At 42.2% G+C, this 20,849-nt stretch overlaps 1 protein-coding gene across 2 annotated transcripts in view; it reads left to right on the top strand.

Moving 5' to 3' along the window:
- The first annotated feature begins 689 nt into the window (after positions 1–689).
- The window catches only part of ripor2 (RHO family interacting cell polarization regulator 2), a 57,032-nt gene continuing 36,872 nt past the window's right edge, over positions 690–20,849 (top strand). Inside the window, exon 1 of one of the 2 annotated variants that reach the window (XM_071501281.1) lies at positions 690–1,098. In XM_071501281.1, coding sequence (XP_071357382.1) covers positions 1,020–1,098 — 79 coding nt within the window. In that variant the 5' untranslated portion in view covers positions 690–1,019. Of the gene's footprint in view, positions 1,099–12,851; positions 13,318–20,849 lie in introns of those variants that run through there. The other variant, XM_071501282.1, reaches the window with a different exon arrangement.

Here is a 20,849-nt window from a genome sequence, read left to right as displayed (position 1 = left end):
ATCTGACTGAATCTGTTTCTGGAAATATTTTTGAAAGAGCAGTACGTGGTGTCAAACAGTCTGCAGAGCTGTTCAAAGTTTGGCTTGTATTTACGTTTCTGAAACACAGATGCTTAGCTATGTGACTCAAATGCAGTCTAAAGCAAACATCTCACATGTAAAAACTGTGATTATGTGAGTGGTACTCCCACAGTGTCTGAATCGGAGCAGGTGAGTGTGTTTACTCACTGCATCCTGAGCAGCACCATGGAAACTTTCAGCAGCAGCAGACGACACCAGGCGTTATCAGTGATGCTGAGGCCTCCTCAATGTGGGCCAAGTGAAAAAATAGAGGGAGCAATCGGTCCCATGATTCCTAGTGAGCTGTGAAGGAATGACAAGTAGGGCCAGCCTCACATCTCAGATGCCATGCCATGTACACACAAACACACTCACACACACATTTTCACACCCTTTTTGCACGTCCTTGCTGGCTCAAAATATAAAATCTAATTATTCCTGCACCCGAACTGACTCACTGCAGAGAGAACATACTGTGCATATGGACATACGCACAAATGCAGACACGCATGCACACACACACACACATACACACTACTGACCCTCCCCATACTGTACACACACACACATGCGCACACTTACTCATACAAGTGCTCTCCAAACAGCACACTCTCACTTCAGTTTTACACAGGATGTTATGAAATCAGCACTGCTGCTGAAACTTAGTGAAGGTCGCTGGGAGTCCTCTCTCTCACCCAAACACCCACACACACACACTCACACACACTTCACCTGGCACTCACACACACACATTCTCGTGCAGGGAGCTGAAGCTCATGCTCAGTCCCAGTCCTCTCCAACTGGAGCGAGGAGCCTGCCGGTGATCGGACTGTCGCCTGAAGCGAAGAGGCCGGGCCGGTGTTGATTCAATTTTACAGCCCAGTCACTCTCTCTGAAGCTCCGATTAGTCACCCGAGGGAGAAGAGGGGGAGAGAAGAGGAAGAAGAAGAGGAATAGTGATGGCTATGACCGACATTGCAGAGGATGACCTGGATGAGATGATGCGTGAAGAAGCGGAGGACGTCTTCTACGAGGACGGTAGGCTTGCCAAGGGTCAGTTGTGAAGTATGTGAGAGTAGGCGTGGGTTTACAGGTGGGCAGCAGGGCCGAGACAGCTGCTCGAGGATTACAGCATGGTCAGACTGGTTGGTTTGGGACTTGTGGTTGTGATCAAGGTTAAGAAGAGGGTAAAAGTGTGGCCCAGAGGGATCTCTTCAGCTGTGTAGGTGGGGTTGTTTGCGCTATGCTTGAGTAAGCACTGATACACACACTGATGCTATAAAAATCACCAATAATTGATTTATCTTACTGTTGAGGAAGACAGAAATGTATACCACCAGTGAAAGTCATTGTGCAGAAGCTAGTTTAATCAGCGTGATTAATACTTGCATGAGAACTGTTTTTTTTTATCTCCAGTTCCCCTTTTGCAGGATCTGTGTGCAGAGTTTGAATATAGATTTTTTTCAACTTTTACCCTTTTTTAGAAAGCGGAGAGGAGCTGTGCCCTCTGCAGTGTGGGTGTTCTTGTGTAACAGGCAGATGTTTTTAACCAAACATTATGCACCACAAGAAAATCTTTTCAATATGTACATTGTATGAGTGTTTGCTATTTTAAAACCAGCTGTAATCACAACCTACACTCAATTTGACCTGGGAAGAATGAGGAGCAGTTGAACCATCAGTCTTCTGGACCTGACTAATGATTATTAATGATAACAGGCAGAATAAAATGGGGGGTGGGTGGGTTAAGGGAGTGTAAATTTCTCCTCTCCAGTTCAACACTCTCTTCAGCACTCAGCCACACACTCTCACACACGCACACACACACACACACACGCTCAAGTGCTCTTCTTTGTTTTATCTATCTGTAAACCTGCGCTGAGAAGTGTTTACTTGCACTGCATCTGCTTGCACTGTACACATTACAACACCATGGTGTTAATACATTTTAACATATACTATATCTGAGCTCTATACAGGCTTTGAGTGCTCTGCAGCAGATCCTCAGATGGCAAGTGGACAGTGAGCAGGAGGATATTCCCAGATATTGCATCATTTGGCGTGTAATGTATGTTAATGCCTCCATTGACCCACTTCTGACTGAGATGTGACGTTCTCTTTAAACAACACAGCCAGGAGGTACGCAGCCAGATGACTCTCTGCAACAAACCAGCCAATCACAGCACCCAGATTTATGCAGAGGCTGGCCAGCAGGCATCAGCGTGTTTATTCATAGGCGCAGCTGAAGGTTGCAGAATATGGATCGCTTATATTTTCTGTTCCAATTAGCTCTTTGGATTAGTCCTGGAAATTAGACTGTGTGTGTTGTACTGAATATTTAAATGTTTGATTTTTATTGGAGCTGAATGCAAATTTACCACCACTGGCCTATTTTTTTTCTAAGTCATTAGTTTCAATATTAGTGGTGTATCTGCAAATCTTGGAGGTTTTTTACCCACATAATTAAAATTTGGTGTTGAATGAGCTCAGTTTGAAGTGTGTGATTGCAATAGTCTTATGCAGTGGTTCCTGTTATGGGGGTCTGGACCCCCAAAAGGAGTCACAAAATGAAATTAAGATCTCCTGGTCAAGGGCATACAGAAAATCATGATTATAGTTTTTGTTTTGTTTTTTGGAATTGTCCTAGTCTTTGAATATTTCTTGTGAAATACTAAATATTCAAAATGAAATATTCAAATGAAACTGCATGAGAAGGCAAAATCTTCAAACAAACTTCAAGTCATGCATTTAGAGGTCTCAAAAAAAAACCAAAAAATTAATAATGACAATGCTGCCATGCTGATGTTTAGTAGATGTTTATCATGTTCATCATTTTAGTTTAGCCTGTTACCCTGCTAATATTTGCTAATTCGCACAGGTACAGCTGAGGTTGATGGGAATATCATTAGTTTTTGGGATTTGGTCGTGAACCAAAGTGCCGGACAAATGAAAATTTTGACCCGATGATGGTGCTCGATGAAAAGTTAGCGGATCAAGAAAGTTATTACAATATATCCTGAGAGGCACATGAATGTCTGCGCCAAAATTCATGGCAATCCAGTAGTTGTTGAGATATTTAAATCTCGACCAAATCATTGGATTGACCATCTGCCATTGCCAATGTTTTTTGATGGTGGTGAAACAGTGTAAAAGTCTAAAATGCATGGAATAAAATATTGAGTGTAAAGATAAAAGCCAGACCCCTGAAGCAAGCACCACACTTTTACTAACATAACAGGCAAGCATAATATACATGTAGTACTGACCTCAGAGTTACTGTAATAAAAAGGGAGGAGATCAGATGTAGTAGCTGTCAGCCCAGCACTTATGGTGACAATAGTTGTTGTATATAGCATGGCTAGCTTGTCGTTATTGTGCTGCTGTCAGTGGAAAACTGAATTATGACTAAAGGAGAGCTACTTTTAGCCTGGCCTGATAGACTCCCTCGCTTTATTTGCCTCTCCTCCTCACTCACACACTCAGCAACTCCAGCTCAGGTCATATAAATTAGCAAAAAGCCTTGGTTATCTTTACTCCATGGGAACAATGTGTTTTAGCTTCATCCCCGCCGCTGTCAGTGCACTCATTTTAGTCAAAGCAAAAAGCAGTTGCATCACAGAAGCATGAAAAGAGACTCGCCATAGGCAGATTACCATTTTTAAGATATGAAATTTGGGGCACATGTTGACTGGATTGTACCCTCTGTATTTATGAATGTGGTTCCTGTATATATACAGTATACACATTTTACCACAGAGGTCTGAGTATACTGTGGTAGTTAGTAAATAGGCAGCCTGATCTGTGTCTGGATTAAAGGCGCTGTTAACCCAGAATATATACTCTGTATACTGAAAACTGACAGATAGCTCATGTCTATATTAGTGACTGGCTCCCACCAGAAGTAGGTGAAAAAAAAAAAGTATTTTTGTTTGTTAGGTTTTGTTATTTGGGTCAACTGACCCTTTAAAGCTTTGACATGGATGAACATTTTGGCTTTTCAGGTCACTGGGATCCCTAGGCGTCTTGGCTGCTGCTACAGTTGCTGCAGATCAGGATCAGATGACAACTTTGGATTTTTCTCTTAGATACTCTGAAGGCATCTTATTTGTTCCTAGTTTGACTACCGTGCATTTCTAAGTGGTTTTTGGAGGATCACCAGCTTAAAGGTCATAATCTTAGTCTTGATTGTTCAGGCACAGAAGAGGTTGAAATATGAAAATTGAAAAAATACAGAGTCTCAGGGTTAGAGATGTTTGCTACTGACTGTCCACATGCATGCTGACAATTTATCATTTGCAATAGATCACAGTCTTGTGTTGTCATAAGCTTCTATAAAATCTAATTTTTCATTGAAAAGTTCAGCTAGAAATAACCGTCAAGCATGCAACTTTGATTTGATGCTCACCAGTGATGATTACCCACAAGTCTCTGCAAAATAACCTCTGCATGAACCCCCATCTGACCTGAACAATTTTATTCAGGGTTCACAGGAGCTACAGTCAAAGCTTAAGTGGTTTTACACACATTAGCACAAACACAACTCTGCTTTCTTCCTTGTTATCACACATACACACCTGCACGCTGCCCTTTCTTGAAATGAAAAAGAGACCAAAATAAACACAATGGCTTCTTTAACTCCTTCTTCCTCCCTAAGAGAAATTCAAATAGCCCAATTTTGTTCTGCTAGTTTACTCATGTGGTCAGCAGTGAAGTAGCAAGCAGTGTGCAAAAGCAACGTACAAGAGATTAGTGTGTCCCAGAGGAGAGTAGCAGCAAGTAGCATTAAGGCTTTAATGACAGTAAAAATATAGTTGCGTATGAGATCGATGGTGCCGTGGTGGGAATGAAGGGTCGGTGTTTGGTGTCTAAATAAAACAGTGTTTGACTAACTGGGTCAAGTCAGAAACTATAAAGAGCTGCTTTGAGTCACAAGTGAGGAGCTCCTGGAAATGCCTCGACCATTAACACCACAGGACCTGGTTTTCAGAGTTCCTTGCAGCATGTTGAGTTATATTTATTCTCACAAAGCTTGTAGAAATAACTCTTCCTTTGACATATCAGCCTTGAGAGTCTTTTAAATGCGTTGTGTGTCGGTGATTTGCACGTTCACGTGTTTAACTGGGCTAAATCCTTGTCATCTGATACAGTTTGTTGTGCTGGTTTTGAAAAGTTTATCTGTTGTCAAGCAGGAATGCTTCATATTGTTCCTGTTCTTTGTGCAATGGGATGTGTTTCTACTCCTCCCCTGACTACCAATTACGTGACAAAACCACAAATTGCAGGGCTCATCAGCCATTGTTTTTTTTTGTTGTTTTTTTTCTTGGTTGGATTTTTAAAAACTTACTCTGGTGTAATGGCATGTCAGTCACTCAGATTTGAGAGATTTAGCTACCAAGATGAGGTTTTGATGCATATTTGAATGTATTATATATATATATTTGAATCCTAAACAATACACCTGAATGTGGTTAAAGCTTTGATGTAGTGTTTTCACCTCACTGCTCTTTAAGCCTTGACTTCAGATTTACCAAAGAGTTTATTTTTAATGCCCTCAGCTTAACAACACGTGAGATTTCAGAAGTGAACAAATAAACTACAATATGTAAAGGCACAACTCAACATGTTGGCTCATTTTAAAGGAAGCATGTGACAACAACCTAATTTAGTGCTAATTTTTCACTGAACAGGAACTTTTCCTGCAGCAAGTTGAAAAAGTAGAAGAACATTCCTCTGGTATTCTGAGAAACACGGACACAGAAACGTTAATATGAAGAAAAGGTATCTTGGCTAAAACATTTCCTGCAAAGTTGTCAACCTATTGTCGACCCGGGTCTTTGTTTACAGAACATTTATAGGCTTTAACTTTGTAAGTTGCATGTTTTGTTTTGTTTTTTTAGCAGTTGAAGTCAAATACACCTCATTCTTTGTGACTGAGTTTTGTTACACAGTTAGTAAATGTAAAGGATAACCAATTTAGCATGTATCTTTGCTAGCTTACTAGCTACAGAATAGCTAATGTTAGCAAGCATTTGCATAAACCATTATTTTATTGAAATGAAATATCTTTCATAAAGGTAGAGACATATTTGTGGAGCTAAATTAAAAAACATATGCTGCTTGGTGACCAATTTTAAGGTGACATTTAACATTAGCTGGTACTTACCTGACTTTTAAATGAAATCTGACAGGTTGGAGCATAATTCAGTTAACACATCTATCTCATGCTGAAATGCTCAAGCAAAAGAAAAAAAATTAATTTGGGTGTATGTTAAAGTCAGAGGTTTGCAGGCTACGCTGCAGCCACACAATTACATCTGAATTTAATTTTATGGAGTGTGTTATAATCAAATAACAACTATGAGCTCTGAGGAGCTCATTATATTATTATGCTGATGACATGAAGTCTATCTCACTTCTACTGTACAAGCTTTCAACTCTTGCTAGAGGGTGAAACAGGGGACGCAGCCCCACCCCCATGCACACACACACACACACACACACACACACTCACACACACAGGGCATTAGCATGATATACAGAGCTCAAGGAAAAGACTGCAAGACTAGAAGCCAGGTCAGATTTCACAAATCCATTTCTCTCTCAGTCTCTTGTCTGTACATGCCTTGTGCGGCAAAGCTGAGGAAACAGTATCCTCCTCTGAGCTGACATGGTGCCCACTGAGGGTCAGGATCACAGTGAGCAGAGTCCTGCTCCACCAGCTGGAAAGCTGGGAGGGAGATGATTTATCTGCACAGGGAACCATCTCACAGCGTAGTATTTATATATAGATGTACGAGAAAAGATTTGAAAAAGGATTTTACTGTGAAGAATTAAGAGTTATTAGAGATACTGAAGCCTTGGTTGAAAACCTTGTGTCGCAGTGATATCTGCTTTTCAGGGGCATTTGATTATCAGACTAACTGAGTTTAAATAGGGAAACCTGATTTAGTCAAATCAAGAGTTTGAAATTAGCAAGTAGTTAAATTGTAGTAGTTTTTACCTCATACTAACAACATTGACAAGCATCTTAATATCCAGTGGGACATTAGACCAAACCCAAGGGATTGTCATGTCAAGGCTTGTCAACTTTAAAACTCAACCAAAACATAAAATATTGAGAGTAATGAGAATTCCCCTGTAATAAACTATGATTTGGTAACGTGATCAAGTGTTGTTTGTTTGGTTTTCATCCACCAAACTTAATTACTCAGACAGGGAGTTCAGAGAGTTTAAAGGAAACATATCTCTTGGTTTGATCTTTACTCTCCTTGAAATAACTTTAAGATCAAACAGGTTCACCTACACTGAGGCTTAGCATACAAATCCTCATATCATTGAATATAATTCAACTTTTTTTCAGTATGAGCTGCAATTCATGATATTAAAGAGCTCTCCCTGCAAAAAAAAAAAAAAAAAAAGTGTGTTCAGTACAGCTGTGCAGTGGTCGCCCCTCCCTTCTCAGTCAGTGAGAAACTGGCTTGTCAGTGATGTGATCATTTTATGTGTGATAATGTGATTCAGTGGAAGTGTGTATCTGATATCAGAGCTGCAGTGAACATGTAAGACAGGATGGGCAGGGTTACAGCCAGTGAGGTTAGCGAATGATCTAAAACTGACTTAATCTATTTGCCCTACTACAAAACACACACACACACAAACACATGCAATGACCCGTCCCTTTTTAACCTCATATACACAGACAGACACACACACACACACTCAAGCGTTGACTTGAACATAATATACGGACAGTCCACCCACACATACACCTCCACTGTCTGGCCACAGTTGTCGTCTCTGTCCACAGCAATACAACATACAGACAGTGCTGTAGTTTGTGCGTCAGTGGCTGCTCTGTGTTGGGAAAAGCTCTGACCTGAGGGGACCTACTGTAGCTGGCATATTACTGCTCTGCATCTCCCTCTTCCTGCTTCTGACAGTTGGCTCCACTGACCTACTTTAGCCAAAAGATTCCTACTATTATTATTTTCTGCAGCTTTCACTGAAAGAGAGAAGGAATGGGAGGGAGGACAAAAACAGAGAAAACCCTGTCCGTAGGTGAATTTTTAATGGCCCAACATTCAGTAAGCCAGATGATGCAAGAGACGAATCTTTCTTTCCTTCTTTGCAGACATGTTTAAGGTTGAAGTGTGAACATGTCTCAATTTTTTGGTTGTATATGTTTACATGTGGCTTATGTCTGAGATGGCAGTTTCGCTGTACTGGTAACCTTTCCTCTTCAGTTCCCACAGGGTTACCATGACAGTCTGTGCTGCTGGCAACACTGGGCTTCCAAAGTTTACACTTAGTGGTTTGGAACCTCTCTCACAATGAGGTCATGAAACATGTAACGTAAGAGACCACCCATGATTCCTGGGCAGCTGGTCACAAGTGTGTTTGCCTCATTATAATTGATGAAGAAAAGCAATGCATCTGAAATTTTACTTAAATAAAAGTGAACGTACTCTCAGTGAAATACATAATTAAAGTATTAAAGTAAAAATACTGTAAAAAAAAAATTGTTCTATGTGAGTGTAATCTTGTTATATATTGTATTGTTGGACTGTCAGCTGTGTGAGCATTCATATTTCATAGTGATTTTATCCGTTAAAACATATTGATTAGCGCAGCCTGAAAATCTGTAACTAGTCAGAAACAAATCCTTACAAAAGATTAAGAACAAAAGATTCACATCTCATATTACATATCCTCACCTTGTCAAGTTCCTGTATGTAATGGAGAGTGGGATGATATTGTTGGCACACACCTGCCTAGAAGCCCCTCAGGGGAGAGACTCTACCTGCAACAAGCAGCCTGTCATTACAGACCAAAGCACAGCCACAGGACAGAGCTGTGCCATGGGGCAGTACACAGCCTGTAATTGGTTCACCTCTGTACTCTGACTCAGAGACACAGGATAATATTCAACTTTGATCAGACATATAGAAGCTTTTCATCTATCATTTAGGAAACAATACAGTGAACACACTTCTGCATTCAGACATGGATACGTATATTTAAGTGTTTCTTTGTGTGTCGATGCTGTAAACAGAAATAAGAGTTGAGTTAACAAAGTCACTTTCACTTTGGCATTTACAACTGGGAAAGTCCAACAATGATTCAACCTAAACAGGGCTGGTAACCTGAGAGGAGGCGGCACTGAGCATTTTCCTCTGATATTTTAGTGCCACACACTCTCACTCTGATACACACACACCACACACACCACACACACACACACACACACACACACACCGTCAGCTGTGCCTGTACATCCCTTAGCCATGACCTTCCTGCCCTCCAGTCATGTGGCCTTTCTGACTCATCCTGGTTTAGTGGTCAGACAAGTGGGCAGAGATGAAAAATAGAGCTTGAGGAAGGAGAAGAAAAGGGGAAACGTAAAGACTGAGGATGAAGGACGTACTGTAAATGCTCAGCTGGATAAAAGAGAAGAACTGGAAATAGAGCAAGAGACAGGTGGTGTTTCAATGCCGCGCTACGTGTGGAGCAGGAGGTCGGTGGCGGTGACCAACAGCAGTGGTGGCTGGTATGGAAGAAAAGGAACCACACTGCTGAGAGGTCGGTGGGAGTTGGTTTCATTCATACCTTCTGTGTATGAATGAGTGTGTACATTCATGTGTGTGAATGGGGACACATACCTGTGTACATACAGTGTTGTTTACGTAATGTATACCTATTGATCTTTATGGTTCATACAGAATACTCGGTTGAGCACAGAGAGCAGTAAACAGGTCTGAGCGGTTTCATTGAGGGTCATAAATATATCAAACTCTGACACTGAACAAACATTTTGATAAAGTTTTGCTTGTTTTAGTCAGTTTTAGTTGGACCACCTCAGAAATGGGAGGAGGAAAGCAGGGATATTGCTGCAAACACACTTTATTTTATGAAGAAATCCTGATGAAGAAACTGGCACATATTTTCACCCATAGTGTCTTAGTAAAGGAAAACAGGGTTTCTGGAGGGAGCTTGATATTTTGGAAAATTGCTGCACTCATTTTGAAAGTGAGGTTGCAAGTATTACATGATGAGAGCAGATATAAATAATCGGCTTTTTGTGTTCTTGGTTAGAAGTCATAAACAGGTGGCAAGTACTGTAGATTTTCTGTTACAATATGAATGTAGACTTTGCTTCACATATTGTTTTTGTATAGTTGTATATTGCGATATCACAACATTAATTCAACAAGGCAATCATTATTCTTTCCATTTCATTGTGATTTTAAGTCTTTCTTTGTGGAGTTTCTTTTAACTCAGAACAGGAGAATACAACAAGAGGGGAGAACAACACTGTTCTGACATTAAAGTTCATGTTCAGGTGGTGTTGCTGTGATTCTGATTGGCAACCTCTGTAAAAAGCTGCTTATGTATCTATGTGCTTGTGTGTTTGTTGTATGGTCTATGTGTGCATGGTCTTCTCTTTGCGGGTGTGTGTGTGTGTGTATGTGCAGGGAGTGTGTATGTGCGCACTGGTTCTCCTGTAAATATAGCCGCTAGTCAGGGGCTGTGGATGACAGCCATAATTACAGGCTGAGCTGTTCAGCAGCTGAGAGTCTAGGAGGAAGAAAGAAGAGTGCGTGTGCGCGCAAGTGTGTGAGTGTTAATGTTAGCTGAGGGGGTTATGGAAACCCTGCAGAGTTCCCTGAATGTGTGATTTCACCGTACAATACAGATGAAAGTAGGAATCAGCCTGAAGCAAAAATACTGTATGTCTCACTGCGGCCTTACATTTTTTGAAAGTAAAATGTGGCATTACAATCGAAGTTTGACTTCACAAAGAACACTGAACAAGTGAACAACAAGTGGACCAATTACAGCCAGAGTTAGAGAGAGAGACTAGGACAGAAAAGGTCTGGTTTGTCAGGTTTTTAAGGTAACTGACTGAATTTATTTGGCAGCTTCAGGTGGGAGAGTTCACTGACAGACAAAACATGTCACTCTCCTGCTGATATTTCTTTAAAATATAAGGAAACAGATATACAAAACTCAGCATATCGCCAGATTCCTTCAAAACATTCACTGCCTTTACAACCCTGTCTTTCATTCATTTTTTCTCTGTGCATCTCTGCTCTGAATCTTCACCTTCTCCTCTGTCCATCCATCATCTTTCTCTGTTGACTCTCCCACCATTTAAATCTCCAACACCACAGACGAGTAATTTAACAGATGACCCAGTGTGAACAGTTTATTCTTGACCTTGGAAACTGCAGTTTGGCAAAAACAATCCTAAATTAAGCTTTTAGTTTCAGAGATTTTAATTGCACGTCATGGTCTTCCCCAACCAGTGAAGTTTGCACACTTGTCATCATTCAACCAAAGTATAAAGCTTTCTCTTGACTCCCTCCGTCCGTCCACCTCTTATTTCTACCACTGAAGCCATTTAGGCAGCTGTTAGGTTCTTAACCAGCTTTTCTCATTGATTCCTCACCAACAACCCTCTAAGGAAAGATTACTGATCATTGGCACTTTCTCAACAAAAATGATTTCCCTCAAAATTGAAGCCACATTGTTAATTTTTCATGCTGAAGCTGTAGTCACACTGAAGCTGCAGGGGTGGCTGCATGAAAAACCCTGTGCTTGAGATTAATCATATCAACGAGTCATTATGAAATCCCTTCCTCTACTAATACCAAACTGATGGATTAAAAGGGGCAGGCCATTTTCTGCTCCCTTTGCTTCTTGGAAGGGTGAACTGAATTGGATTTGTATGGACTCAGCGGAACAGCATATCCACTTATGGAGGGCAATTATACTGGCAGGAGCACTTCAAGGCGAGTCACTCTTTATAAGTCGCACCACGGAAATGTATTTTCCTGCAGCTCTCAAACAGCAGCGCCGGTGTGTTTCTAAAGATGGAGGCGTTTGTCTTTCTCATGGTTCCCCTTCCGTGTAATTCAATTTGTTTGTTGCTTTCTGTCCAGGGAAAAGCACTTGCTGCAAACCCGCTTGAGATGAACGGATTGCAATGGCAATTTTGAAGAAGCCCCCCGTTGTTGTATAGCTGTGTAATCACAGATAATTGCGCCATCGTTTTCACAGCCTGTCAATATCTACGAGGACTAATTCAACTTTTTTCATGCACCGGCTCTTGCTGCAGATGGATCCAGTTAAGGGGTCAAAGTTTAATTCAATGCAACAACTCAATTCAGAAGTTGGGTTTATTGTCCGAGGTCTACATTTAAACCTAAGGCTGAAAAGGTATCAGCTCTCTCTCCTAAAAATGGCCCTGCTGTGGTCCATACTGCAGCAGCAAAGAGAAATATTAGCGACAGTTCACAAGGTTACAGCTGGTTAAATCTGGTACTCAGATGGGGTTCACCCACCTCCCACCCCCCAAGCTGGACTGGTGTGCAAGTAGAGCAGAGAAGCAGTAACAGTACGACACAATGTATGTGTCAGCAGTGTTGGAGCCATAGACTGTATATAAAAATTGGAGGTTGGAGCAGATGCAGAGGTCGCGTCATCAGCCATTTTTGGATCAGACATTGAGGTCTGAGTGACCTGAAGGTCAGTTCAAAGGTCTTTAATGTCAGTTTTTAAATGAGCTTTTCACAACACTCATAAAAACACCTTTATACAGCTCGATGATTGAATGATATATTTTGAATTTCGATTGTCTGCTTAGGACATGCTCATTGTAAAAAAAGAAAAATTGATTTCTCATCATGTTGGAAGCTTTAAATCCAGGCTAATAAAGCTCAGTGTGACCTGACTTGTTTTTTTGAGAGACAGACACACAAAGAGAGACAGAGCACTTTCCAGGCGTAATTTATGCTCTCAGGTGGCGCGCACAGACTTTCGCGTGAACGCGCAGGACCCACCACTAACACAAGGGAGAGTTGGGGGGGGGGGGTACAAAACAGAGCGACCCCGCCCTCCCTGTGACATCCCCAGCCTCTTATTGGCTCTCCGTTGTTCGGGAGGAGCGCCGCAAACACAAACTGGAATGTGTGTGAGGGGGCTCAGTGTTTGCTGAGGACGGACGCTACGCCGAGACTTCAGCAGGGAGCAAACGCCGAGCACCCATCGCTCATTCGGGCGGTCGGTTCATCCTTTCCGGGGATTGAGAGACTCTTTCGTTTTTATTTGCATCTTGAAGAGCAGCAAGATTTTCTGCACCTTTTTCCTTTTTCTTTTTTTTTTTTTTTTTTGTTTCTCTTTTGCGCATGGATGGAGAGGCGCAGGTAGACGGGCGGAGACGCCACTGAGGAGCCACTTGTGTGAAGTTTTGGAGAGGTGAGCCAAAGCATCGCCCGGTGCAACTTTCTGAGGGCTGAATGCGGTCAGTGTAGGAGAGGCGAGAAGACTGTGGTGCAGGGAAGGACTCCTGCCTTCCGGCTGTAGTTCTCCGGGGCAGTGGGTCAGTGGATCAGAGCGAGGCGTGAACTGATTTCACCAGGATCATCTCACATCTCACAGTTTCCCTTTTTAAGTGGAGGTTCACAGACATGAACCTCTTGCTATAGTGCCCAAGATGACCCAGTAATATTAAACTGAGGATGGTGCTGATGTTGGTTTCATACTTCCCTGTAAACATAGTAATTTAGGGAGTTGAACTCCAAAAAAAATGCAATAAAAATGATAGAGGTTTGGTGTATGGAACCCACTCAATGCGATGTGTGTTTTGGCGTAATTAGTCTGCTTGTCAGTGAGTCCCTTTGATAGATGATGTGCTGTGAGTAATGTCTGCCCTTGAAGGCGTTTTGTGTTTGCTGGAGACGCGAGAGACAAGTTTGAATAGGAGAAAATGTTGTTGTGAGGCTTCTGTCAGTGTGTGTGTGTGTGTGTGTGTGTGTGTGTGTGTGTGTGTGTGTGTGTGTGTACTTTTCCTGATGAGAGAGGCACACTCGTGATGCTGCATGTGAAATGTGAAAGAAACCAGGTCAGTGATTTTAAAAATGCCCCTCCAGGTTTGTTGAGGAGGATGAGGGTCAAAGGGCATCAGTCTTTTGTCATGTATTGTACACTGATACCACCTACAGTGGATCTGGCAGCTGAACCACAGCAGATAAACACAGCAGCAGCAGCAGCAGCAGCAGAGCCTGAGAAGTGAGCAGCCTCCACTGTTCTGTCAGGAGATCTTTCCAATCATTACCAGCTTCTCCACCTGCCAGATGGCCTGCAAATCACTTTTTAGAGAAGAGTGTTGATATTTTAAAATCTGCTCCTTTTTAAAAGCCTGGCAACTGAGCTGATGTTATCTTTTCAGCTGCATGTACTCTGCAAGTTGAACAGAAACAACTGTTTCCTCCCCCCAGATATCACAAGACCCTCAATTCTCAGCCAGTACCAATGTATTTGAAAATTAAAAACAAAACAACAAGAAAATCTTTCCCCCAAATAGCCATGCAGCTTGCAGCGAGGCTTTTCCCTCGGCTGCTCATGCTGTTTCTGAGAAAAAAAAAAAAAAGAGGCGTTTTTCAGGGCTAAATGCTCTTTCAGTGCCGCGCCAGGCCGACTTTGATATGGTTAAGTGGAAGTGCTTTGCTTCCCTGCCAGCCTGTTTGGGCCGTGGTTAAGCTGTTTGAAGGGGGCTGGAGACGAGGGGGTAGTGTGTTTGTGCCAAGCCGAGACGGGCTGCAGGGATGCAAGACCAGCGTCTGTTCCCAGACTCTCACACACAAGCTCTCCCTCACCTTCTCTCTACTTTACCCCAGCCGGCTTTTCATTCCCTGCATCTGCTCCCTCAGCCTTGGTCTTGGTTTTTTTTTTGTTTTTCCCTCTCCCTCCCTTGTTTCTGTCTTTCTCTCTCTCTCTCTGCCTTTCACTTTCTCTGTCTCACACATGCAGAGACGAGCACACACACACACATGCACTCATTTCCTCCTCTTTCTCTCCAAAGCCTCATTAAAGAAATTATGACTGTGTGGTTTGGAGGAAATTCAGACGCTCTCTCGTTTTGTTGGGTTTTCCCCCAAACTACTAAAACACAACACTACAATGTTGACGTAAACTGGATGTGATTTTTTTAATTAATGTCAGCATCACGTGAACATTTTGGAGAGGGGTAACATAGGGCTGCATCGAACTGTTATTTTCTTATTATTGATTATTTTCTTGATTAAGCCTTTTGTCTATGAACTGTTAATTGTCAGTTTCCCAGAGTCTAAGCCAACATCTTCAAATGTCTTGTTTTATCCAAATAAAATCCAAATATTCTCAGTTTACTATCGCATAAGACAAAGAAAAGCACCAAATCTGTGCATTTGAAAAGCTGGAGCTGGAGAAAGTTTAGTGTTTATGCTTGAAAAACAATTAAAAATGATGATTCAGTTATCTACTGAAGTCAAAACACCATATTGATAATGATCAATATAGAATTTGTAGTTGCTCAGTTTTAACCCCATGGCAACGATATTGACAAACATCTTAATATCCATTGGGTCATTTGACTGAACCCTAAGACGTGTCTATTTAAACAGAATCTCCAGTATTTCTTTAGAACAGTGTCTTTTTTCTTGGTGATATTGTCTCATTCTGGTCAATGTGATCAGCTGGTACTCATCAGGTTTCAGGCTACAAACTGCCTTGCTCAGGTACAAAGTTTAGAGAGTTTAAAAGAAATATTTCTCGTGAACTTTGTGTGACTTTTTAGCCATTCTAGCAGCATTGCTCTAGGGATGGAGATGTTGGTCGGTCAGCTGACCACTTTGGTCCAGACTGAAATAACTAAACAACTTGACAAGTTATGGTTCCTAGACGACGTATTTATGTGACTTTGCTAATCCTTTGACTTTTTGTCTAAGTTCTCACTTATTCAGTGATATAGCTCAACATCTACTAGATGGATGTCATAAAATTTGATACAGACATTCGTGGTTCACAGACATTGTATCCGAATGACTTGATTTTTGGTTGTTATTGAAGTGTACCCGCAACTTTTAACTGAATTCCTGTGAAATTTGCTACGTCCAGTCACGGTTCCCAGAGGATGAACTGTTATAATTTTGATCCTTTTAATCCTCTAGTGCCATCATCAGGTCACAATTTCAATTTTGCCAATGTCTTCATAATTCAATAGCAGCACATAATAAAGGCTAGGAATGACGAACTAAAGGAGGGAGGAGGAATATGTCCTGAAAGTGCATTGTGCTAGCAGCCATGATTACGTCTTCAGTGCTTTTAAAGTCTATCGACGTCTCACATGTGCGCACTTGACCTTTTCCTTTCCTCGGAAACACCCACTTGCACTTCTTGGGAATATTGCCCACTTTTGTGTGTGTGTGTGGGAGGGTGGGTCGCTGTGTGTGTTCATTGCATGCAGATACATATGTTTTTCCATCTGTGAGCCTATGTGTGGTTTTAGTGGGGGGGCGCACAGGCCTTGCATTCTTACAGAAGGAGTGCCTCCTTAAAGTTTTCACAGCTGATAGTTATTTCATAAGGCGTGTAGGCAGCAGAAAGTTAAAGTGCTCCGCTGGGATGGGGAGAGAAATGATTTCAATTGGAGGCTTTTGCTGCTCTGGATGCTCTGTCAGAGTTTAATGATACAGACGACTTAAATAATGAAGTCCAATGTCCCGCTGTGTTTTCACGATCCAGACTTCCAAATTTAAATCGACCCAGAGTCTGCTACTGGGAAGCTGCTCTGATATAACCCATAGCCGGCAAGAGGTTGATCTGGTTCTGGTTCTTTGATGAAACTTTAATGTTCCCTGTGGGGAAATTGGGTCATTCTGTTCACAGATATAAAAGACAGTTGTTTTTTATATGCCTGTCACAACAGTTACTTCTTAACTTTTCACACCTCTCATAAATTTCAGATATAGTGTTGTGACACCAGAGTCAGCTGAAGGGGCCATACCGTCTGCTCCGAGTCAGGGGTTATCTGGTCTCAAGATGATGGTCTGGCCTGATTCGCCTGTCTCAACACGTCCTACAATCACAGCTTCCAGGGGTTGGTGGGAGGTATTTTATTTGTGTTGGGAATTTCTGGTGTGAAGAAGGTGGGCTGTGGTCATTATACTGGGGTTAAGTGGAATGTGGAGGGAGGGGCAGAGGCAGGGAGTGGAGGGTTGACTGGGACACTTAGATGACCAGCTAGAGGAGTGGAGGTGGTATCTTTGGGGAGGGGAGAGAAGAGATAAAGAACGTTAAGTTGGAGAGCCGAAAGATTTTTTTTTTAGCCTTGGTAGCAGCAGGGTTTTAGGGAATGTGGACCCCGCCACTTTGGTCTAGACTGAAATATGTTAACAACTGTTTGATGGATCACCATGAAATTTGTCCAGACATTCATGGACCCCAGAGGATGACTCCTACTGACTTCCGTGATCACCTTATGCCACCAGCAGATCAAAGTTTTGAGAGATATCAACACCACAGATGAACTGACAGCTTTATGGTCCCCAGAAGATGTTTCTTTTTGATCCTCTGACTTTCCTCTGGTGCTGTCACAAGGTTGATATACCTTTATAACAGAAATGCCAAACGAGATTTGAGGTCATTTTGAAGCAGCGTCTCCACTACAGAAGCTGAGAGAAGAAATGAAAGAAAAGCTAAATCCCTCTTCTTTCTACTCAGCTGTCCTCACAGGCCCTTTGCTTCTTCTTCTCTCAGTCTTTCTTGTGTGTCTCTCTCAGTATTGTCAGCTGTGTGTCAGTCAGTGTAGCTACGGTAGTATTGGACTATAGCGTAAGTTACTGAGGGATGAGCTGTCTCCAGAGACATCAGAGCTTTTCGGGTTGGTGGCTTAAACTGTGCAGCTTTACCCCAATCCATGGCTCAGACAGTTGCTGTGTATGAGAGAGGAGACAGTACATAGAGGCCGCTGCCAGTTACATCACATGAAAGTCAGCATGTCCAGACAACGCACACATACGCAGAAGCAGAATGTGTGTGTGTGTGTGTGTGTGTGTGTGTGTGTGTGTGTGTGTGTGTGTGTGTGTGTGTGTGTGTGTGTGTGTGTGTGTGTGTGTGTGTGTGTGTGTGTGTGTGTGTTTTCTTCAGACTGCATGAGTTAGAAGTAGTAATGTATGAAAAATGATAACAAGAACAATTATGTACTGCTAATGGACTAATGACAATGACAAAGCTCTTTGTGTGTGTGTGTGTGTGTGTGTGTGTGTGTATTCGTTGTGGTGAGTGGCTGCAGATCTGCTCTTTGGTTTTCCATCTTTATTATTTTACTTACTTTACGACTTTCCTCTTCCCCTCCCTCCCTTCCTCCCTCCCTTCCTCCATTCTCCTCTGTTTCATCCTCTATTCCCTTCCCATCTGTCCTCCCCTCCTCCTTCCTCTACTTTCCCCCTTAGATACAGACGAAGAATTTATGGAAGGGGTTTGAACCCATCCTCACCCCTCCTGTTGTTGTCTCTGAGCAGATCAGCACAGTATTCTTGCTGTGTGTGTGTGTGTGTGTGTGTGTGTGTGTGTGTGTGTGTGTGTGTGTGTGTGTGTGTGTGTGTGTGTGTGTGTGTGTGTGTGTGTGTGTGTGTGTTGCCTATTAATCCTCTGCTCCAACTGCATGACAATGCTATGATTGGACACACATGCAACACATGGCACATGCTCTACTCTTCATGTTATGTGCGACTCATGATATTTGACATACTGGCACACACACTCACACACACGCACACACACACACACCTCTGGCTGGCCAGCTGGGAGCTGTAGCAGCGTTATGATTGCCATAAGCGTTTTAGGGTCCTAAGCCTATAATCTGTCTGTTTTGGTATTTGGTGCGCTCCCTCTGCAGCGTCCAGCAGCTGGAGGAGACACTATTGGTCCATGTGTGTGTGTCATGGTGGTTTTATGTCTGTTTCTTTGTTCACCAGAACGAGGACAACACACAGATAGCAATTTTTTGTGTGACACATCTTGTGCCAGCTGTCCTGACAGTTGTCTCCATAGTTATTGGTAATCAGTTATACATGTGCTGTCAGAATCTCCAGGCTCTGGTGATGGATCTCTCAGCAACTGTCAGCACTTCTCTTGTCTTTCCAGCCTCCTGTCTCCTTTGTCTCTGCTTGGTTTGTTATCTCTGTTGTCTCTCACTCTTTCTCTTCTTTCCTCTGTTGGTGCAGACTTTGTTTTTGACTCGCAGAATACAGAGCACTGAATTTCACCTCTGCGATCACATATGGTCCCAGACATCTTTGCATCTTTCTGAGAGGAGACCATTTGCACCTGTGTGATTGGTTCCTTCTGTCACAAAGTCGAGGTTTATTGAGGCACTATAGGAAGTGGGTGTTCCCATTACCCAGCTTCCTCGGGGTGGCCGCGACACACAGCTGTGTGATGACATAGATGAATTGAGGAGGAGGGAGTGGGTGTGTGACACAGCTCCTTGGTCCTGAGGCGAGTCGTTGTGAGGATGACTGTTCACTCTTTGAACTGTGCTGCTCCTCCTGCAACCAAATTTTGCCTTAAAGGTCGCAGCTGCTCAGTTTGACGATAATATTTTTGGTACATTCATAACCCAAAAATACCACTGTTGTTGCTGGAAATGCATTTAGTTCTAAATTGATTGGTCAATCAACAGGAAATTTTGGTTTTGATTTTAATCATTTTAAAGGGACATGTCATTGAACGACATAAAAGTTATTTTTCTTGTGCTGGAGACTACTATCTGTGAAAGCAGTTTTAGAATTTCTTTTGGAGGGGAAACGTATGAAGTTGCATTATGGGAATTGTAGGATCCAGTGTTTTTGGAGCTTGAGCCATACTGGTGACTAAAATCAGGATATTTTGCCTCAGACGCTTTGATTTGACTATTTTTTAAGTTTCTGAACTTTATAGACTAAATGAACGGAGTACCCATTGTAGTTATTTAATGCCAAACCCTTCGGTTCCATCACTTCTTTCTTTCTATTGGGAGCTTTTCCCTGTCTGACCCTTTCAGAATCTGTTTTTTTGCTCTGAAGGAAAAAAAAAAGCAAATGATCGACAAGACTTTGTGCATTTGATATTTTTTTTACCTGTGTTGTAAAGGAAAAGGTTGAAAAGATGACATTTTAAAATGTGTAGGGCCACTAAACAGAAAGTGAGTTAGGCCTTGTAGGTCCAGCTCCACTCCCCCATCATTAAAAACGAATCAGGCAGCAATGATAGAAACACAGGGAATGCTCCTATAGATGAAAGGCTTTTGGACATGGAAATGATTTGTTTGTCTGCTACCTGCTTGAATTATGTTGCACAAGATTCATCTGAACCTGATCATAGATGGAGAGTTTGTCTTTTTTCATGCTCATCATGCTTCGAGAAATTGAGTTGCAGATCCTTCTAACCAATTATGCTAAGTAGCAGTTGCTTTTGTACACATATCAAAGAAATAACATTCAGTATATGGAGGTACTAGTTATATGAAGCACTAGGCTGCAGCACACTGGGAACACTGTACATCTTTGAGTGGCTGTTGACCTTTTCTGCATGTCCTCCACTCTCTCCCTCTCATCTCCCCTGCCTGCCCTTATTTCATACAGCTGATAAAGATGGGGGGGTTGCAGTGGTCCATACATCAGAACACAGTGGGACCAGATTTTTTTTTTTTTACCAGTGTATATGACAGATGAGGGGCACTTAAGGTAGAGAGGTTGGGCTGGGGAACGGCACAGTGGATAACAGTGTGTCATAGTGACTGTGTCACTGCTTATCTGTAGCATTGTCCACAGATGTACAGACTGGCTTGTTTTCTCTGTCTGTGTCTGAATCATCCTTGTATCTGTCGCTGTGACTCTGCCTCCACTGGCGCTGTTGGTGTCTGTTGTTGTTTGTTTGTTTCCTTCTCTTTTCACATTATGAGTCTCTGCTGAACTACACCAACTTCC

The sequence above is a fragment of the Trachinotus anak genome, unplaced genomic scaffold (assembly GCF_046630095.1).
Source record: "Trachinotus anak isolate AG129_WGS33_773 ecotype Australia unplaced genomic scaffold, CSIRO_AGI_Tana_v1 ptg000016l, whole genome shotgun sequence".
In the NCBI taxonomy this organism is placed as follows: Eukaryota; Metazoa; Chordata; class Actinopteri; order Carangiformes; family Carangidae; genus Trachinotus; species Trachinotus anak.
The sequence above is the reverse complement of the archived record's forward strand: the minus strand, read 5'-3'. Positions and strand labels throughout refer to the sequence as shown.